This window comes from Hemitrygon akajei, chromosome 21, assembly GCF_048418815.1.
Source record: "Hemitrygon akajei chromosome 21, sHemAka1.3, whole genome shotgun sequence".
NCBI classification, from domain to species: Eukaryota; Metazoa; Chordata; class Chondrichthyes; order Myliobatiformes; family Dasyatidae; genus Hemitrygon; species Hemitrygon akajei.
In genome coordinates, this window is record NC_133144.1 from 45,380,563 (window position 1) to 45,400,369 (window position 19,807).

A 19,807-nucleotide genomic window follows, 5' to 3' on the forward strand; every position below is an offset into this window, starting at 1 on the left:
ACTCTGTGTATGCCTTGGAATTAGAATGCTAGGGGCAACCTGATTTAAATTTTCAGGATACTAAAGGAAAATGTTTTTGCTGGTTGTGGACCAAGGTGAGTAATATAGTTTAAAATCATGAGGCAAGTTTTATTTTAAGAATAGAACATGCATGGAGTGGTAGAAGTTCGGAGCCCCCTTCCAAAAAAATAATAAGCACCTGATGTTAGGTCAATTGTTAATTTTAATCTATGAACCAGGAACAGGAACTGTAACAGGTAATACTGAATTCAGAAGTACTCTGTGCTAAACATTTGCCTGAAAATTGTTAGTTGGTGCACGAACAGATTAATGAACGTTTGCATGTTTGTGTATCCTTCCTTCATTAGCTGCCCTCCTACTGGAATGGCCAGTGGAGGCTGATTCAATAAAAGAATTGGACAAATGATTGATAAAGAAAGAATATCTGTAGGGTAATGAGAAATAGTAGGAGAGGGGAGGATTAATTGGAATTCTACTAATGAGTCAGTATGGGAAAAGAACACAATGCTGAATGCTTTCCTCGGACTTTGTTGCTTTATGACAGGGGTTCCCAACCTGGGGTCCATGGACCCCATGCTTAATGGTATTGGTCCATGGCATAATAAAGGTTGGAAACACCTGCTTTATGACTTTCGGAAGGCTGAGAAAAAGCCAAATTTGATTGCAGTGACTCTATGGGTTGGAAATTACTCAATATGGAACTCATCTTAGAGATACTAAAGCAACTAATTTGGAGGAAAGTGGCTAGTAGAAGAACATTGTCATCTTGTAACAGTATATACATATATATTCTAAACTGTAGAGTATATTAAAGCTTGTAAATTGCGTTAATGAAATTTCTTGGAATCATGCAATTAGGTAAAAACAAACAGAAAGCCTCATTCTTGTGGACCATGTCAAATGATGTCTTTATTGGTGTCTTCTGCTATACTTAATACTGAAATCAACTTCAGCAGGAAAAGGAGGCTGTAGCTTTCCAGGGGTTATTGCACCCAGCAATTTCATCAGCTTATTCCACACCATGCAACTATTAACAAGAGTTGTAGTAACACTTAAGTATTTGCAAGGACTGAAGGTTAACACTTAAACATTAACCACAGCTGGTATGAAAATGCTAGGACAACAGATTAGCATTCTTTACTGCTGTTAGTCCTGAAAAGGACCTGATTATTTAATACAGATTCACATATAGAATTTTAAAAAATGCATCTGTCTTTTCTCGGTTTTCATTACCAGCAGCCTCTGCTGAAGTATTTGGATTGTTTGCTTATACCAGGATTAACATACACCTGTGCAACGTGTTATATCAGCAGGAAGACACAAATAAATCCCTGGCAGGAATACATACAGTTTGCAATTGGTCTGGGGCAATGACTTCAAATAACCAGGTCTGCAGTTAAGGGCAGCCCACTTCATATAATACAATAAATTATAATGCAGCAGTGGCTCTTTATATTATGCACAAATATCATGCAAATAATAACTGCAGTATTATGTAACAAAATTAGCAGATGAATACGCAAGTACAAAGACAATGGTAGACACATACAGGATTTAATACAATTTATACAAAATGTGCTATTAAAATATGAAATTTTTAGAAAAGGTAACTTTTATAATTGCAAAAAAAACTGTATAAAAATAAATATTCTATGTACACACTCCATTCTGAGGTTAGACCATCATCACTGCAAAGAGAGAAAGTAAATGTAAGTTAGTTTCAACACCAGCACTTCAAAGCAAATCATCATGGAACAAATTAATAAAAGGGCAAATTTAAGTAAGCTGCATGACAGCTGTTGATGCTCAGCCACAAGGAGGAAAGTACACACTTAGCACTTCAGTTATTTGCTATTAAATTTACTCAAATGTCATCATTTTATATGTGTGATTCTCCCTTTTAGACTCCGGCTTTTCCCTTTTCATATTGACTGAATTGACCCATTTACCAAAGAAGTAATCACCACTCCAAAATTTATTTGAGGAGAAGTGAGAGTTTATATTATTAGGGAGCTCAATTTGAACTTTCACAGATTACATTATGCTGCATATTCTTCATTGCATTAATAAGGCATCAGGATGCATGTTTCACAAGGTCCAGGATCAATACTTTTCCTCAGCAGTTACAATGTTTAAATGACATTTGGATAGGTACATGGATAGATATGGGCCAAACATAGGCAAATGGCACAAAGCCAGATAGACATCTTGGTTGGCATGGATGATTTGGACCAAAAGGTCTGCTTCATGCTGTATAACACTGTGATTCAGCAGTGGAAGGGGTAAGCAGTTTTTAAGTTCCTAGTTGTCAATATCTCTGGAGATCTATCCAAGCCTCAATATATAAATGAAATTACAAAGAAGGTACAACAGCAGCTACATTTCATTAGGAGTTTCAGGAGACTTGGTATGTCACGAAAGACACTCACAAATTTCTACAGATGTACCATGGAGAGCATTCTAACTGGTTGCATCACTGTCTAGTGTGGAGGGGCCACTGCACCAGATCAGAAAAAGCTGCAGAAAGTTGTAAACTTCATTGTGGGCACTGTCCTCCCCAGCATCAAGGAGACCTTCCAAAAGCGATGCCTCAGAAAGGTGGCATCCATTATTAAGAACCCCCAACCATCCAGTGCATGCCCTCTTCTCACTGCTACCATGAAGTTGGTGGTACAGAAGCCCGAAGATACACACTCAACTTTCCAGAAACAGCTTCTTCCCCTTTGCTATCAGATTTCTGAAAGGACAATGAACCCATGAACACCACCTCACTACTTTTTTCCCTCTCGCTTTGCACTACTTATTTAATTTTGTACATATTTATTGCCATTTATAGTTCTTTCATTCTTATGTATTGCAATGCACTGCTGCTGCAACACAACAAATTTCCTGACATATGCCAGTGACATTAATTCTGATTCTCATATTGAAACCTACTTACAATAAATGAATTAATGTCCTCACCAATAATGGCAACAACACAGTTTAATAGTAATTGGATTAACCAGTTTTCTCTACAAAGGTCTGGCATGGAATTAATGGGCTGAATACTCTTCTTCATTACTATAATAACTCTGTAATGTGTTCAGTGTTTGCAAAATTATATTGGGTTGCAGAATTTTTAGATTGAGATTATATATTTGAATGGGACAAAATTATATTCATCAAATAAGACTTTGAATAGTGAGTTCATTACAGTGGTCAAAGTACATTAATACTTTATACTTATCACTAATTGTTTACACATTTTAATGGATGATCTAATAATTTCTGATTAAAACAAAATTTGCTCTTAAATGTGTCAACACATTTCTACCACTTCACAGTATTTGCAGCTGATAAATTAACCATATGCATTTTTAATTTGCAGTTTTTAAAATATATTTTGTAGTTACAGTTCTTCCTTTCAGAGACATTGATGTGCATTTCCAGATCTAATCTGTAATTACTAATTCATTTGCAATTTCTTAAGTGCATAAACATTGTTTAAATGGGAAGCAAAAAATTTCATCCCGTATTCACGACTAATTGGCAGCGTCATTTTTACAGGGCCCAAGTGACAAAAATAACCAGGGGCTGTAATAATCTAATTGGCTGTTATGAAGGATGGCACATGGTTCATAAGTACCATGAAAAGGTTAACAGAAAAAGAATGCTTGCCAAAATCAAACCTCTGAAGTGATAATATAGCAATTGCTGACAATAATGGATTGACGATGCAGCATTTGTTTACAGGCTCCAGACTATACACTAAGAACAGGCTTAGCAACCGCCATGCTGCACACACTTGTAGGTTCCAAACAATTCAAAGATAACACACTTTTCATTCTGATTAGAAAACACACTATAGCTGCAGCACACAAACATGCTTCTGTTCCATCATTTTTAATGCAACTTACTTTATTCCAACAGCCCTGTACAGGTAAACCATCTTCACCCTATAATTCAAAGCAAAGAAAATATTTATACCTTTTCCTTTTTATCCAGTTCTACATCTGCTATTTAAACAACTTTCTAGTTCTGCTTCCTTTCCCGCTACTCCTTCCTAAATATCTTAACTGTGATTTGAAACTGCCTTTAAGGAAAACAGGAAACTGGAACCAGATCCAATGAAGAGCTGAAGGTGAGATCAACACCTGGGCATTGTAGCTAGTTGACAGCTACACGTTTTTGTAATTTAAACAGCGCCTGATCAAGAGTTTACTGGATTGAAATCAGTCTAATGATTGAAATCAGTCCAATGGTTGAAAGAGACCCCGTTAAAATGATACTTTGAGGTGGGGGGAAATAAAAAAAACAAAACCTTTTTGGTGTTGATACAGGAACCATTGCTTATACTAACAAAATCTAGCTTTCTGTTCAGGGCATACCTTACTATCCGTCAATACACATCAGGATGTGAACACCTTTGATGAAATCTCAGTATTTTAATCTGAAGCTCTTATCCATTTTCTTTATTGTGATAAAACTGAAATAAGATTTTGTAAATCCAATTAAAGTGCCATTATCAAATCTAAAATTACAAACAATGTTAACTTTTCTTGATTGTTATCCATAGATAATATCACACAGATCTAATGATTTTACAATAGCTTCCTTCTCAGTTTCAATTAATACTTCTCAAATCTTTGATTGCTGTCATAGCAATGTAGTTTTCAGGATTTTTTTTAAACAAGGAAAAGTAACAAAGTTATTTTGTGGAAGATCATACTGTTATTCAACAGGAAAATTACATTTCACTAGCCTAGATTGAAACATGTTAATAATATACTCAGTCTGGTCAATTAAGACGCATCCTTACATCAACCACCTCCCCTCTGAAATGCTGAGAAAATGGAGAAAGTTGTATTATAATCTTTATTGCCTCAATTTCCATGTATTTGATTCCTGGAATTTTCCGACCCTCCATCTCCCTGCTCCGCCTCATCAACGTATCCCTTATTTATTTTAACAGTACCAGGGTCTGCTTTGGTTCTTAATCCCAGAAATTAAACTGTTAGCTGGGAACTGAAATATAAAAGAAACAGAAAGTTCTGGAAATGGAAAGCAGGTTAGGCAGTACCTATGGAAACTGAGCTAATGTTTTGGGTTAAAGACACAAAATGCTGGAAGAACTCAGCAAGCCAGGTGCATTTATCGAAAAAAAAAAGACTCTTATGGAGTCAACATTTCTGGTTGAGACCTGACATCCTCCCCATTCTTTTCCAGTCTTGAAGGCCTTTACCTGAAATGTTGTTTCTTCCTTTCTTTCCCTAGATGCTGCCTTGCTTGCTTGCTGAGTTCCTCCAGCATTTTATGTGTGTTACTTTGAATTTCCAGCATCTGCAGAATCTCCTGCACTAATATTTTGGATTAATAGTTCTTCACTGACCTGAAATGTTAGCTCTGCTCCTCTCTCCATATACGCTGCCTGAACTGGTCAGTATTTTCAGCAATTCCTGTTCTGAGCTCAAATTCCCAACATTAGCAGAATTTTTTTTTGATTTATAATGTTATAAAGAACCATTCTTTTTACTTTTCTGTTACACATGTACATTTAAAAGGTCCACTCAAATGATAAAGCTATGCCAATGAAAAATACTGGGAATGTGAATTGAGAGCTTTTCAGTATGTGACACTTTGTGAATATATTTTGTACTTGAATGCTTCATAAATTCTGAAGTTAGTTTTAGCATGATAAATAATGGGGTTCCATGTTCTTCACAATAATGCTGTGGTTTATTCAACCCTCTAACGTAGACAGATGATACTAGACTAAGGAACGGTGGAGCTGCTGGCCCTAATGACTTCAAACAGTGGTTAAATTATGGACAATAGAATTTTGAGCTTGTAGGCCCTTTCTTCAATCGGCAGATTTTCCTTTACACATCACAGTAAATCCCAAATGCTATCCAGAGAGAATCAACGAAGCCAACTCGATTTTCACTGGAAAACTATCATCCAGTTATATAAAGCAGCAGATTTTAATTGGGTGATTTAGGAACTGTTGTCATGAGTATATATGTATTTAACACCTTCCTTGTATCTGCTATTTTAGTGTGGGCACCAAACCATTTATTTCAAAATGGATTAAGATCATATGACTTGAAAGGAGATACAGAGTGCTCTTCAGTGTTGAAATGCTGATACTACTGTACCTTAAACCTATATTAAACAATGTTGGTTCTCACAGGAAAATTCTAACATCAGATTTTCCAGGCCATGAGGCATCACCATAACACTGAAAGGGAAGACTTTTCTGCTATACTTACAGAGCAAACTGGCTCGAATCTTGCTCTCACACCGCCATCTGCTTTGCCAGATTTCTTAGCAACTAGCAAATTACCCAATGATACGAGCATTTCTTAAATTACATGATTATTGTATTCGAGTGAATAATATGCACATTTGCTTATGACTAGACAGTTGTAAGCAACATGCTTTCTTTTAAACTATAGATTCCAAACGCAAGAAATTTAAGCAAGCTTTAAAACTATTGGTCATGCATGGCACTGCTACTGGGAACAATGGTTCAGTAAAATCCTTTTCGCAAATAAAACAGGATCTGTATACTTAAAAGATTCACAAAATTAAATATGTTCTACAATATAGAAAGGATTCCTAGATTACTCTTGGATCTTACAAAAATAAGAACTTGATTTCTCACTGATGCACCATAAAAAAGATGAATTTATTTAGGCATTAAAAATGATTTAAGGTAATTACGATGAACCCATTGGTACTCTGTTGTAATGCATTCCGGGCAGGGTTTTAGAAAGTGGCAATTAAGGGTAAGGGTAGGAAAGGAGTGAGAGATTGTTAATTCTTAATTGGTTTTGAAAAGGAAAACAGGATCATCGATATGATAAATAATAGATGATTCTGCAAGAAAATCTACTGCAGCAGCATTAAATAGGTAAGGAAAGTTTGATAGGGATGCTTGGCTTTCGAAATTGCAAGGAAGGACAAAGCCACTAAAATGAATAAGGCCACTTTGCTAAACTATATGGGTTAGCATTGTTTAATTGCCAAAGAATGAAAATAAATTGCAATTTGGTACTGCCTTTCATGACCTCACGATGTCCTTGCGCTTTGCAGCCAATGAAGTACTTCTGAAGAGCAGACATTGTTATAATGTAAGAAAAGCTGCAGCCAGTTGTTGCACAGCAAGCTCCCACAAACAACGGTGAGATAAACGACCAGTGTTGATTGGGGATTATAAATAGAACAGGATAGCTCTCTATCTGAGTGACTGTGGTCTTGTGCAACATTAATATCAAATGTAAATTTAACTCATTTGCAGAAGTTTCAGTGATGAATGCTTTTTAGTTTCAGAAATGCAAACTACAGGGAAAAGTGGAAATGAAGTGTCACAGACTTTTATATATAAAAGGATTCATCTTCAGAGTCACTCAACCTTCACAATTGATTTCCTGCAGCTTTGCCTTTATATCTAAACTTGTTTCATGTTTTAGAGTTCTCTACTGGTATTTTTGTAAGCAACAAATATTTCCACATCACTGACAATGATCTGAAATGTAAATTTTTGAAGGTGAAATCTAAGAACCATAGAATAAAAATGAGCATTAATTTTACATCTAAATTGCACTTTTCAAACCTATCTTATGTGTCTTTTAGTTAATGAAGTATTTTTGAAATCTAATTAAATCATTGCTGTACAATCAAACTTGTATCAACTTGATATTGTTTGCTGCTAAATTAAGTCAGTTTGATATTATTGTTATCCTTTTTTACTCTACAGCTTGTGTCTTGAGCTGTTCTTGTGTATTTGGTAATGGGTCCTCTGCATAAAATGCTATAATCAGTATTTGGAAACTGAGCACAATTTTATTTGAAACATTTTTGGATATGTAGCCAAATTCATAATTGCACTGAACAAATGCATCAGGACTAATTTCAGATTATGTTAATAAGCATATCCATCACTGGTTTTGTTGGTTATGTGGGGATGAAGCAGTACTTGATCAGGTTGCATTTAGAGTTATTAATTCACGAGCATGCATGAAAGTGATTACAATGATTAGCATGCAGGAAGGGAAGGGATGTAACACCATACCAATGGGCAAGGGGCGTCAAGCCCATCCAGGCCAGGTAAGCCCGGTTCACCTTTTTCTCCTTTAAAGCCTCGAAATCCCTGTTTACAAAATGAACTGACTTGGTTAATACAAGTGCATTTTGAATCAACTTTCACATAGATGGAGAAAGGAGGGAGGATGATGGAGGAGACAAGTCAACATGTGACAGGTGACACTTTACCAGAAATGGCAATTTCTTTCAATATGCAGTAAGTACCACAAAGGAAACTCTCACACAACACCATCAGACCTGCTGCAGACCCACTGACCAATTCAAAGATCAGCAAAGTTCTTTGATCAATGTTAGGAATTGAAATGGGCAGGTGTGTTAGGCAAAGAATTGATAACTGAAGGTAGGTAGGTCTAAAATCATTGCAGCACTCTCCAGCCAAATCAAGTTGAATTGTGACCAAGTAATTGGAAATCAATATGTAAAAGCAGTCTTCAGGTTTGCATTGGAGAACTCCATGTTCATGGTACTATTGGGTTGGTAGTCTTGTTCCTCCCTTATTTTTCCATTACAATACCTGACATTTTCAATGACATCATGAGAACATACCAATGGACAAGGTGCATCTAATCCAGGCACTCCTTGGTCTCCCTTATCCCCTTTAGGCCCTTTAGCACCTCTCTTTCCCTTCTCCCCCTGCAAACAATATTTTTATTAGTCAAAGAATAAAATGCTACGAAAAAAGGGGAAAACACGTTGAAGTAACACTTCCTGATTTTAGATCAAATCTCTTCAATTATACTTGCTTTATCATTGAGTAAATTGTTAAGACATTTATGTTTGATTGTAAACTTCAGTAGCATTAAGGTTTTAGAGGAGTGATACTGAAGATGTATTCACAGGAGATTGTTTCTGAAGATAGATTGACTGATTAAACAAGCACACATTGTGTTTGAAAAACACTAGCATAATTTTAACTCATTTGAAGATTCAGTTATGCTTTTTCGCACAAAACAATTTTAAGCAAGAAATATTTTTAAAAGGTGTTTAAGGATCAGAATATACAGCCAAAAACTGAATCAATTCCCTGTTCTATATTACTTTGAAAATAGAAAGAAATTATAGTGGGCACTTTATTAAATCTCAGAGTCTCCTTATAAACATCCATACAAATTATATAATAAATTAGAGGTTCAGAATATCATTAGTTTGGGTGAAAGAGAGACTGAGCTGTTATGGACTAGCCTGCACAAGAGGATCACTGTCAGGAAGAAGGAAATGCTGTTTCAGGAAGGAGCAAGGAGGATCATCTAGGATTAATGTTGAACAGAAGGGAGGAATAAAGGGGGTAAGGCAGACCTGTTGGAAGGAGTAAGAAAACAGGAGCAAAAAAAGCAAAGAGAAAAAGCAACAACAAAGTATAATTTAAGCATCTAGCAAAAGCCACACACAATCAACTTAGCACCATTTTCATTTGTATATCTGTCTGAACTTGGATTACTTTGTATAATAAATTCTTTAATTTTTGAAGTCCAAGTTGACAATTTCAATTAAAATGTGATTTTTGTTTAAAACAAACAGGCATCTTGAAAATTATACCTATATTTTTCTAAAAATTAACTTCAGCTACACAACACATGGTTAAGATTATATTACTGGTTATTGAATATTATAATTGCCTTTGCATTGCGGGCTACTACAGCAATATTTTCCTCTGATTGAAGTAAAACATACAAGTGTCTTTTTTATCCCCAAAAGTATTAATAACAAGCCATCTAAATTATACATACATGTAGTTTTGTATTTTTGTCAGCAAAAATATCAGAAAACTGGTCAGTTAGGAAATACATGTGATGAATTGAATTAACTTTATTTCTTCATATATGTGAGGAGTAAAAATCTTTACAATACATCTGTCTGAATGTGCAATGTCCAGATTATAGTAAGTTGTAATAAATAGTATGTACACTAAGATATACAAGATAAATATGATTTTCCATTTATAGGACTAATATGTGCCATTCATGTAAATGTTTAAATAGACTTATGTACACACCCAGTGAAGGGACCCTACAATTAGAGCAGAGTCTAGCTAGATAGCAGAACATCTCACAGAATCCCAAGTTAAAGTAACAGGCGCATTCCTTTGACAACTCTTGGCTGGAACACTCTGCCAGGGAAGGTGGTGGAATCAGATGCAATTAAAGGCACATTTCAATGGACACCTAAACTGGCAAGGCATAGAGGTATCTGAAGAAATTAATGTAGATGGGCAAATAGTTTGGTATGAATGCTCTGGGCAAAAGGGCTTGGTTTTGTATTGTACAACTCTGTGACCACAACTGGCCAGAACGTAACCTTGATAAAATCGAAGGTGAAAATATTTTATCACCAGATATTCCCAGACAGAATTAGGAGCAAAATCTGTTATTGTTTGCTTCATTTCATGCATCTCCAAAAGGTAGTGTCCAGAGGAAAATATTGTCTTTGTAACCTTTACCTCATAACTCATGCAAATTACAACAGTACAAATAAACAAGACCATGCAGAGGACCAGTCATTCTTACCCGGCCTCCCTTTTCACCCTTTGGTCCTAGTGAACCCTGTAAAAGACATTAGCAAAGGTCATCGTTCTCCAGCTGAATTAATATTACACAACTTAATAGTCCTCAATAAATACTGTATGAACTTGCAATGAATGCGCTGATCTGACGCCACCAGTGGACCTATGTAATTGAAGGGACACAGGTTAGGAGAGAGCACAAGTGTTAGCGATCATGGTGGTCTTAAATTCGTCAACCTCTGCTCCCTTCCTGTGGAGATACTCATTGAGAATGAGATATATTATTCATCAACTAAAGATAACATCGTGTTATGTGAGCCATCAGTCAATCAGAACAGCAGAGCCATTTGATCACTTCTTGGCTGTGTTTACTTCATGTTATTCTTGTACTGAAAGAGACACTTTTTTCCAGACTGATTGGGGAGGGCAATAATATGATGGGCATGGGCGGTGGCATTGGAGCTGACATACAAAGTGAACACGTGAATAGCAAAACTCAGCAGATCAGGCAGCAGCTATGGAGGGAAAGGATCAGTCAACGTTTCGGGCCTAGAATCTTCATTAGGACATAAACAGGATCAATGCTTGCTCCACTGTAAAGTCTCTATCTCCCATGTCTACGAACACACACATGTTCATAAAGACTTCTGATCAACCAATAACCACAGCCACCACTTACTCGTGTCCACACTCCACCAGAGTATGTTGATCCTGGATCAGCTTCTGCAGCTATCTGAGGACCCACCAATAGACAACCCCTTAGGAGAACATCTTTCTCGATTTGAGTGATTGCACTACTACTGTAGGCAAATGGGTTGTTTTAATTTTTATGAGGTTTTGCAACTACAAATTATACTTTCACTTCAGTTGGATTGATTGTGGAGTGTGCTGACTGGAATTGTGGCAGATCTCCAAGGAACCCAAATTGGAGTTGTTCCATGTAATGGCTTTATCTAAAGACATCCATAGTCTTGAAATAATTTTGATAATAGGGATATAGAGTATTTTGTGGGTCATTTTAAGGCAATTCCCTGCTAGCTTTATCGAATGCTGGAATATACAACACTGTCCACACTTGCAATGAAGCAACCTGCTTTAACACAATATATCTGTCAAGAGTTAGGATTGACATCTAGGTTTTGACTCCACCCAACCTGAGTGGACCTCGGAAAGTCCACCAAATCCACCACATTCTCATCAGCTGAATTACTCAAAAGTAAATTTGGTCAAAACACAAAATAATGACCAGCTTCCTTACAGGTAATCCCCGTGGTCCCATTGGTCCCATAATTCCCGCCTCTCCTTTATCGCCCTAAAACAAAATCAACAGTTAAATTAAATACAGCAGGAAAACAGTTTATACAATAAAAGAAGCTTTTTCTACCTGTGATACTGATACCAACTTCTTCCATTAAAGATACAACAAATAAAAGTTCCTTACTGGGATGAGCTTGCTTTCACAGTCAAATACTTACAGAGTACACGTGCTGATGATTATGCTCTGTAATGAGCATTTATCCTTCTTTAACACATGCGGCAAGATTTGCACTTATAAATATTTATTTTGCTAATCAATTAAATCATGTTGTGTAGAACTGAGACATACTGACCAGGACCACCCTGGGTGTTTTGTCGAGTTGTTTGGCAGCATTGATTGGAGCATCAAGAGTTAGGGAAAGGAAAAAAAATCTGCAAGTGCTCCATCCGAAGTCATTATTTGATGGTTCTTTCCAGGATGTGCATGTACATGTCTAAACATGTCTGTGTGAGCCTCTGAGAGGGTTTATCCACATACAACTGTGTGGATGATGGTCCTCACAAAAGATTAGTTTTCAGATGCACTTGGGGGGTAACTTTACCTGAAAATTCTTGAGGGATCCTTTCAGATTAGACCCAACATTGGTTTTGTGCCACTGCCTTATTTTACTCTCCACTGAAGTCAACATTGGGAAAAATGTGAAATCAAAAGTGCCACACAGTCAGTAACATATAAAGATGCTGCCCCTCCACCCCAACTCCATCTTATCTCATCTTATTTCTACTACACTTTGAAGGGTGCTCAGGTGCCTGGAACCAACTCAAGCAGAAATATAGAGGAGGAAGGGGAAAAGTGCACAGTGATTGGACGTATGCTGATGTTGTATAAATTGGATATTGTGACATCAAAAACAACAAAATAATTTTAAAGTTTAATCCAAATGCAATTTCTTTCTCAATGAAGTCTCATGTTGTTTTATACTTTAAAGGCATCTTTCTGAACTGAGCAATTGTGCTTGAAGAAAAAAGGAACTCTATGAAACAAGATGTTATCATTAAGTGATGATCAGACTTGAATTCATGAAGATTTTAAAACTATAATATCTTATGTTTTGTGTTAACTGATGAGTACACACCTGCACTGAATCTGGCAATTTTCTTCTGCTTCCTGGTTTATATGCTTTTCGTTTTGAAATTATAGCATGAAATAACACCCACCTCTCCAGACTTCATCCTCACCTTTATCTTTCCATTCAATACTTAATGACCACTGGCTGCAGAGTTTGGCTGCTTGCTTCTTTCAGCTACTGTCATTCCATTCCCCAACCTCATTTCTGATTAGTTATATTAAATTGGGATACTTGTTCCATGACTGCTGGGCACCTCCATAACCTGCCTTAGTCTGTCAGTTTCAAAGATCAATGGATCCTTCAGGAGGCCAAATCATTGGCTACATTTGAAGTAGAGGTCGAAAGATTCTTGACTAATAAGGGTGGCAAAGGTTACGGGGAGAAGGCAGGGCAACGTGGTTGAGAGGAATGATGAATCAGCCATGATGAAATGGTGGAGCAGGCTTGATTATCTAGTTCTGCTCCTATGCCTTTTGAACACTGATTTTCAGATACTGTATCTTTCTCACTTCTTAAAGACTTGATCACTTCAGCGTGAATTTTGTGATGTCGAAACTTAGGTGGTCACTTTTATTGTGTTGCTACAATCATCTCTGTTCATTCTCACCTTGAGTTGAGATGCTACTGATTGTATTACATATCTTCTTGATGCTCCATCTGCACACCTTTGACCTGCTTTCCCATAGGGATCACAATGACCTCCTTCTCTATTGTTAAGATAAACAAAAAGGCCAATGGAATGCTGGTCTTCGTTTTCACACGTTTGGTGCTCTTGTTGTTAGATGTTAAGTTCTATGTGAATGCATGATTACAGAACAGCTGGAGGTGTTGTGAGTGGTTCCAGGCACGTCACCATTGGAAGGATATATTGACCCTGAAGGAAGTGTGTCAGTGATTTAACAGAAAGATAGATGAACTCCAAAAACAAAGGTTATAGAAACTAAGGCTATGTTCTCTGTACTTCTAGATTATAGCAAATTTCAATGATATTTTCAAGTTAGTTTAAGAACCTGATAGAGGTGTATAAGATGATGAGAGGCATTGATCTTGTGGATAGTCAGAGGCTTTTTCCCAGGGCTGAAATGGTTGCCACAAGAGGACACAGGTTTAAGGTGCTGGGGTGCAGGGACAGAGAAGATGTCAGGGATAAGTTTTTTTTTACTCAGAGTAGTGAGTGCATGGAATGGGCTGCCAGCAACGGTGGTGGAGGCAGATATGGCAGGGTCTTTTAAGAGACTTTTAGATAGGAACATGGAGCTTAGTAAAATGGAGGGCTATAGGTAAGCCTAGTAATTTCTAAGGTGGGGTGTTGCACAGGGCGACTGAGGAGAACCCAAGTGCAGGACACTAGCACATCGACTGAGCTGGGGATGCTGGCGTGGATGTGAACGTAGAACAGCAAACCGGAGGAATCTTGACAAGGAGACGGGATTTACAGGGACTATCTTGAAACTAGAGCTGAACTTAGAACTAACGGTTCTAATTGGACAAGGGAACAAAGTATCATATGAGAATAGACCAACAAACTGGCAACCTGTGATAGTGACGCCATCGTACTTATTTCACAGTCTCTGATGAAAAGCAGGTGTACTGTAATTAAATAAACTAGGAGCAATTGGAAATCTAATGACTGAAATTAGGGCATAATCAGGGAGAAAGGAGCGTTAAAGGGGACAGCCAACTGGAGCCATGACATAGGTTCATGTTCGGCACAACTTTCTGGGCCGCAGGGCCTGTATTGTGCGGTAGGTTTTCTGTGTTTCTAAACTAAGAGATTAGAGAGAAACCATGTTCACCAGGGGAACGTTCAGAATGTGGACTTACTAATGAGATATTATTGAATAATTATGTAAGGATCAAGTCGAGAAATAATTCTACACCTAAAGGATTTTAGAATCATACTGTTTAATTAAACAAGGGCAGAATGGGATTTCGGAGAAAGGTTAGGAAAAAGTTACAGTTATGTCAAATATAAGGTCCTGAATGGCCAGTTCTTCACCCAATGCATTGGCACATTCATTAAGCCCCGAGGTCTTCTGTAGTGCTCTTGAATTTTACATTTTTTTTCCATCTTGGAGACATTATAGAAAGCCACAGAGGACATTCAGTTTTAGTCCTCTGGGTCATACTTACAACTGTGTCTGTGATTTCCTACCAAAGGTAAAACTCAAAACAAGTGCAAGATTCACAGTGCTCAGTATTGAAGATATTGTATCTATGTTGTTCACATCCAAAAGGAAAGGCACATGAAATTCAATCCAGGAATCTAAATTGTTGATGTACTGTTCAATCCAAAGATGGGCTTCAAACCGCAAATTGTTGCTAGCACTAACTAATTTTCCTCGTGCTGTCTTCCATCCATCCTTCTCTCAATATTGCTTAAAAGTTCACTTCATCCTCACAAGTCTGGACAGAGCAGGCCTCAGTGCTTCAGATTTTTGAATAGAGTTTTATGTAAGTTTCCTTACTGGAGATGAACTAGATGCATTATAACTGAAGTCAGAGAGAACAGTTATAGTTATCTTCCAAAGGTGGTGCTGTGGTAGTGTAATTGATATACATACGGCTTTCTTTAATGTCAACAAGATTAAAATGTGCCTGGAAAATAGGCTCCTAAAGCAGATCCTTAAGACATTCTAAGAAAGCCTTTCAGTAAATATTTAATGACCACACGGGGTGAGAAAAGTTACCAATTTACAGCTTCTACCTCCACAGTTTCAACAATCAAACTCTCATCTCACTTTCTCTTAATGTGTGGTAAATGACCTCTTCACCTTTTTAAGTACTTTTATAAAGACCAGAACCAAAGATTTCTGCCAGTTTTCAAGTATATCTGTTGACTTGCACTGATTTTTTTCAGAATAATTCATGGTACGTTGTCTAGATCAATGTAATGGATTATTGAATGTATATGCAGAATGTGTACAGGGGGCCTTTAAAGAATTGTTTTCTATCACATACTATTGCCTACCTGTACTGCAACTGGAACACTTTATTCTGTATTGTGCTATTATTCTCTTTTGTATGACCTCAATGCACTGATGAAATGGTCCATATGGATGGTGTGCAAAACAAGGTTTATCACTGTACATTTGACAATAAACCAAATCAGTGTATGTCTCTGATATATTGTTGGACTCAAACACTGCCACTTGGTTGGGTCTTCTGCCTTTGGCTATCTGTTTATTCAAGGATCAACCTATAAAAAACCTACAGCTTTGCATGGATGACACTGATGGGATGTTACTGCCTCATGGAATTGAGAAAAGAGAAGGGAAAGGGAATGGTGTGAAAGAGATGAGTAATTAAGTAGAGTGAGGGAAAGACAGAGATGTAATGAAGTGAGTTCAGAAAAGAAGAGTCTGATGGAGAGAGAATGAAAAAGAGAGAGAATGAAAAGAGAAGGGGAGAGAGAGAAAGGGGGAGAGAGAGAAAAGGGGAGGGGGAGAGGGGGGAGAGAAGGGGGAGAGGGGGGAGAGGGGGGAGAGGGGGGAGAGGGGGGAGAGGGGGGAGAGGGGGGAGAGGGGGGAGAGAGAGAGAGAGAGATATGGATGGCATCCATCACTCAGAAAATGCCCTCTTCTCATTGCTACCATCAAGGAGGAGATACACAGTGTGAAGACACACACTCAGTCAATGTTTCAGGAACAGCTTCTTCCCCTCCACCATTGAATGTCTGAATGGGCAATGACTCCATGAACACTTGCTCATTATTTTTCTGCTCTCTTTGTGCAGTACTTATTTATTTTTACATATACTTTAATTGTTTTTATTACTACATATTGCAATGTACTGCTGCCACAAAACAACAAATTTCACAACATTTGCTGATGATATTAAGCAGATTCTGATTCTGAAAATGAGAGACAGAGGAAGAGAGAGTGACAGGTCATATGTCAGATTGTCTGAGCTCTCTCCCCTCTTTTCTGTCCATGAAATCAAAAGCACCATCAATTAAACAGACAAAAATGGCTGCGAATCTCATGCCAGTGATGGAGGATCTCACATTAATTATGACTTCCATATATCTGATACTTGCTCTGTTTGCAAGCCATTTACATCAGAACAAAGAAAAGGTGCAGCTACTATGTGGTATTGAGGTTTTTCGACTGCATATCTGTGTCATTGCACCTGTACAGGTTTAATGAACGATTATCATTATGAAATGGTGCCTCTCGTAATGCATGCACCGCTCAAGTAATCACTATATCAAATTGTAAAATACATTCATTACTGTTAATTCCTAGCTTCATTCCCCTCAAGAGCAACCCCTCACAAAGTGTGTATCACAATACATACCAAAAGATTTGCATATAAAATAACCTGGAATTAAGATATTGGCCATAAGCATTTTCATTCGACTAGTTACTATTCTATGCAGCATCCATTGGAAGTTTGCAATTGTAATTGCCTCAGCCCAATGCACCACGTTTTGTCTCACTCTTACCCTTTCTCCTTTTGGTCCTGCTGGCCCTGGTACACCCTACACAGAAATGAATATATTTATATATTTAAGAACAGCACACTACCTAGTCCTGTTTGCTTGCAACAATACCATTAACAAAAAAGGCCTAGCATTCCAGCAGAAGGGCACTTAAATCATTAAGAGAATATACATGAACCAGTTGCTCAGCCTAAAGAAAATTAAGTAGCACTCTCTTAGTAGGACTGGGGCATTTCTGTTGGTGACATAAGCCTTCGTTTCCACCAATAGAATGAACAGGTTCAGGACAACATATAAATGGAGGCAGCGTCTTGAGTTAATCTATCCTCCAATTGTATTTGCCTCGTCTTGCATCTTCAACATGGCCAAACAGGCGAATTTAGAAATGGTGAACCAGGAGACTTAATACTATTATTTTGTGGCATGATAGTCCTCTGTTCCACATCAAGACACAAACACAATCAAACACCTCTTTTCTTAGGAAAGAAGGTAAAGGTAAAAAAGAATTGGCAGTTTAATTGCCAGTTATCTGGGTGTAAATGTAGGCTGCATGACCCTCTCTTTTTTGTGAATTAGGTGCCTGTGGGAACACAAAACTGCTTCTACATGCCCCCTCTGTATTGCTGATAACTTTATGTGAAGGGGCTCTGACTCATAGATGCAGCAAGAAGATCTGTAGTTCAGTCAGTACAGGAACATCGGCATTAACAAGCTGTCACAGCTTTTTAAAAGATCTGAAGTAAAACAGCAAAGTGCTGGAACTATTCAGCAGGTTAGGCAGTGTTTGTGGAGAGAGACACTGAAACCCTCTGTTTGCTGAAAGGGCACTAATGAGATTTCTGTTTCTTGATCCTCTGCCTGATTTGTTGAGTGTTTCTAACAACTTTCTCTTCGTATCTCAGATTTACAGTATTTGCAGCTTTTATTAACTTTAATTTACTGTGGGATTAACACCCATCTTATCGCACTGATTCAGGGTAGAAAATATTCCTACTATTGCGGGACAATGCAACACACTTAAAGCTGGAAATATGTTCTTGGTCATGAATTATCAGACAGCAGTTAAATACATTGTAAATTGCTTCAGTAATTCAGTTCTATTGATTTTTTTTAGGAAGAGAGAGTGTGTGTGTGTGTGTGTGTGTGTGTGTGTGTGTGTGTGTGTGTGTGTGTGTGTGTGTGTGTGTGTGTGTGTGTGTGTGTGTGTGTGTGTGTGTGTGTGTGTGTGTGTGTGTGTGTGTGTGTGTGTGTGTATGTGTGTGTGTGTGTCTCTCTCTCTCTGAGTCACAGCATTGGCAGGGTAATGGCCAGATATTCTGAGACCGAGGAAACTTTCAATGCCTTTGCCAAACCCGCAGGTTTCCAGCACCCTGGAAAAAATCTACATATTGGGCTACTGACATGACTAAAAGGGACTAGCTCAGTCTCCACTCTAGAAGCTTGATACTATCTGCTGGATTTGGTTCAAGGGCTCAGGACGACATCCACTAACTTATAGAATTGGGATAATTCTACATTTTTCAGTGTGATCCCAGCAATAATAGGCTGATGTTTCCTTAAAAATCACAATGCCTTCAAGAGAGCATGAGACAGAAAAAAAGAAAATAGTTCAGCCCCAGTCTAGACTGTCAGTGATTTTTCAATAATAAAACAATTGAACAGCTGTGTTTATGTTCATTCTCATTTTACTAAAAGAATTATTATCATTTGAAAATATGTGGTATCCATTGTTAAAATCTATAATCCTGAGAAAGGTAAAAACCAGCTAAAAAGCAGGGTGTGTCTATATTTTCAGGTTAGCAAATGTTCAAAGATATGAACATAATTGTAATCCAGTTTTACTAATCTACACTTTATTGTATGTTTCTGCACTGGACATGAACCTCCTAAACCAAGCTTGCCTGTGAAGTGTACCTTCTCTCTGCTGATGCGAGCTCATATCCTCCTGCAAGTTTTTCATTTGACCTTGCAGTGACCCTCTACAGTCAGAGATTATTGGGGAGCTCCACTTGGTAAAGAAAGTATGAACAGAAAGGTACACTTTGCAGTGAACGAAGTATTCCAAAACAATGCTGATAAAAGCTAGTCCTGTTCTTAAAGGGAATCAGTTAATGGGAGGTAGTATGTCTTTTGCACTCATCTTGTACCTAGTGCTAGGATCATTCAATGGGTCACATACAAGGGAGCTGCTCTGGTAAACTCAACATTTTTGCAAAGTTTACCACCCAAGGGTGCATTCTGTCCCTCTTCGGGTATACCTCATGACTTTTCTCAACCAATCAGCATCAATGCTACCTTGCATGTATGGACGGAATGTCTATGCGGGCAACTGTGTGTAATCTCAGTCGTTCAGTGTAGCAATGGGTT

At 37.7% G+C, this 19,807-nt stretch overlaps 1 protein-coding gene across 1 annotated transcript in view; it reads right to left on the reverse strand.

The window, feature by feature from the left end:
• Positions 1-202: 202 nt before the first annotated feature.
• The window catches only part of col13a1 (collagen, type XIII, alpha 1), a 121,590-nt gene continuing 101,985 nt past the window's right edge, over positions 203-19,807 (reverse strand). Inside the window, exons 35-40 of the mRNA XM_073025335.1 lie at positions 17,444-17,479; positions 11,868-11,921; positions 10,614-10,649; positions 8,656-8,742; positions 3,921-3,959; positions 203-1,709 (exon numbers count right to left, since the gene is read on the reverse strand). Coding sequence (XP_072881436.1) covers positions 1,707-1,709; positions 3,921-3,959; positions 8,656-8,742; positions 10,614-10,649; positions 11,868-11,921; positions 17,444-17,479 — 255 coding nt within the window. The 3' untranslated portion in view covers positions 203-1,706. The remainder of the gene's footprint in view (positions 1,710-3,920; positions 3,960-8,655; positions 8,743-10,613; positions 10,650-11,867; positions 11,922-17,443; positions 17,480-19,807) is intronic.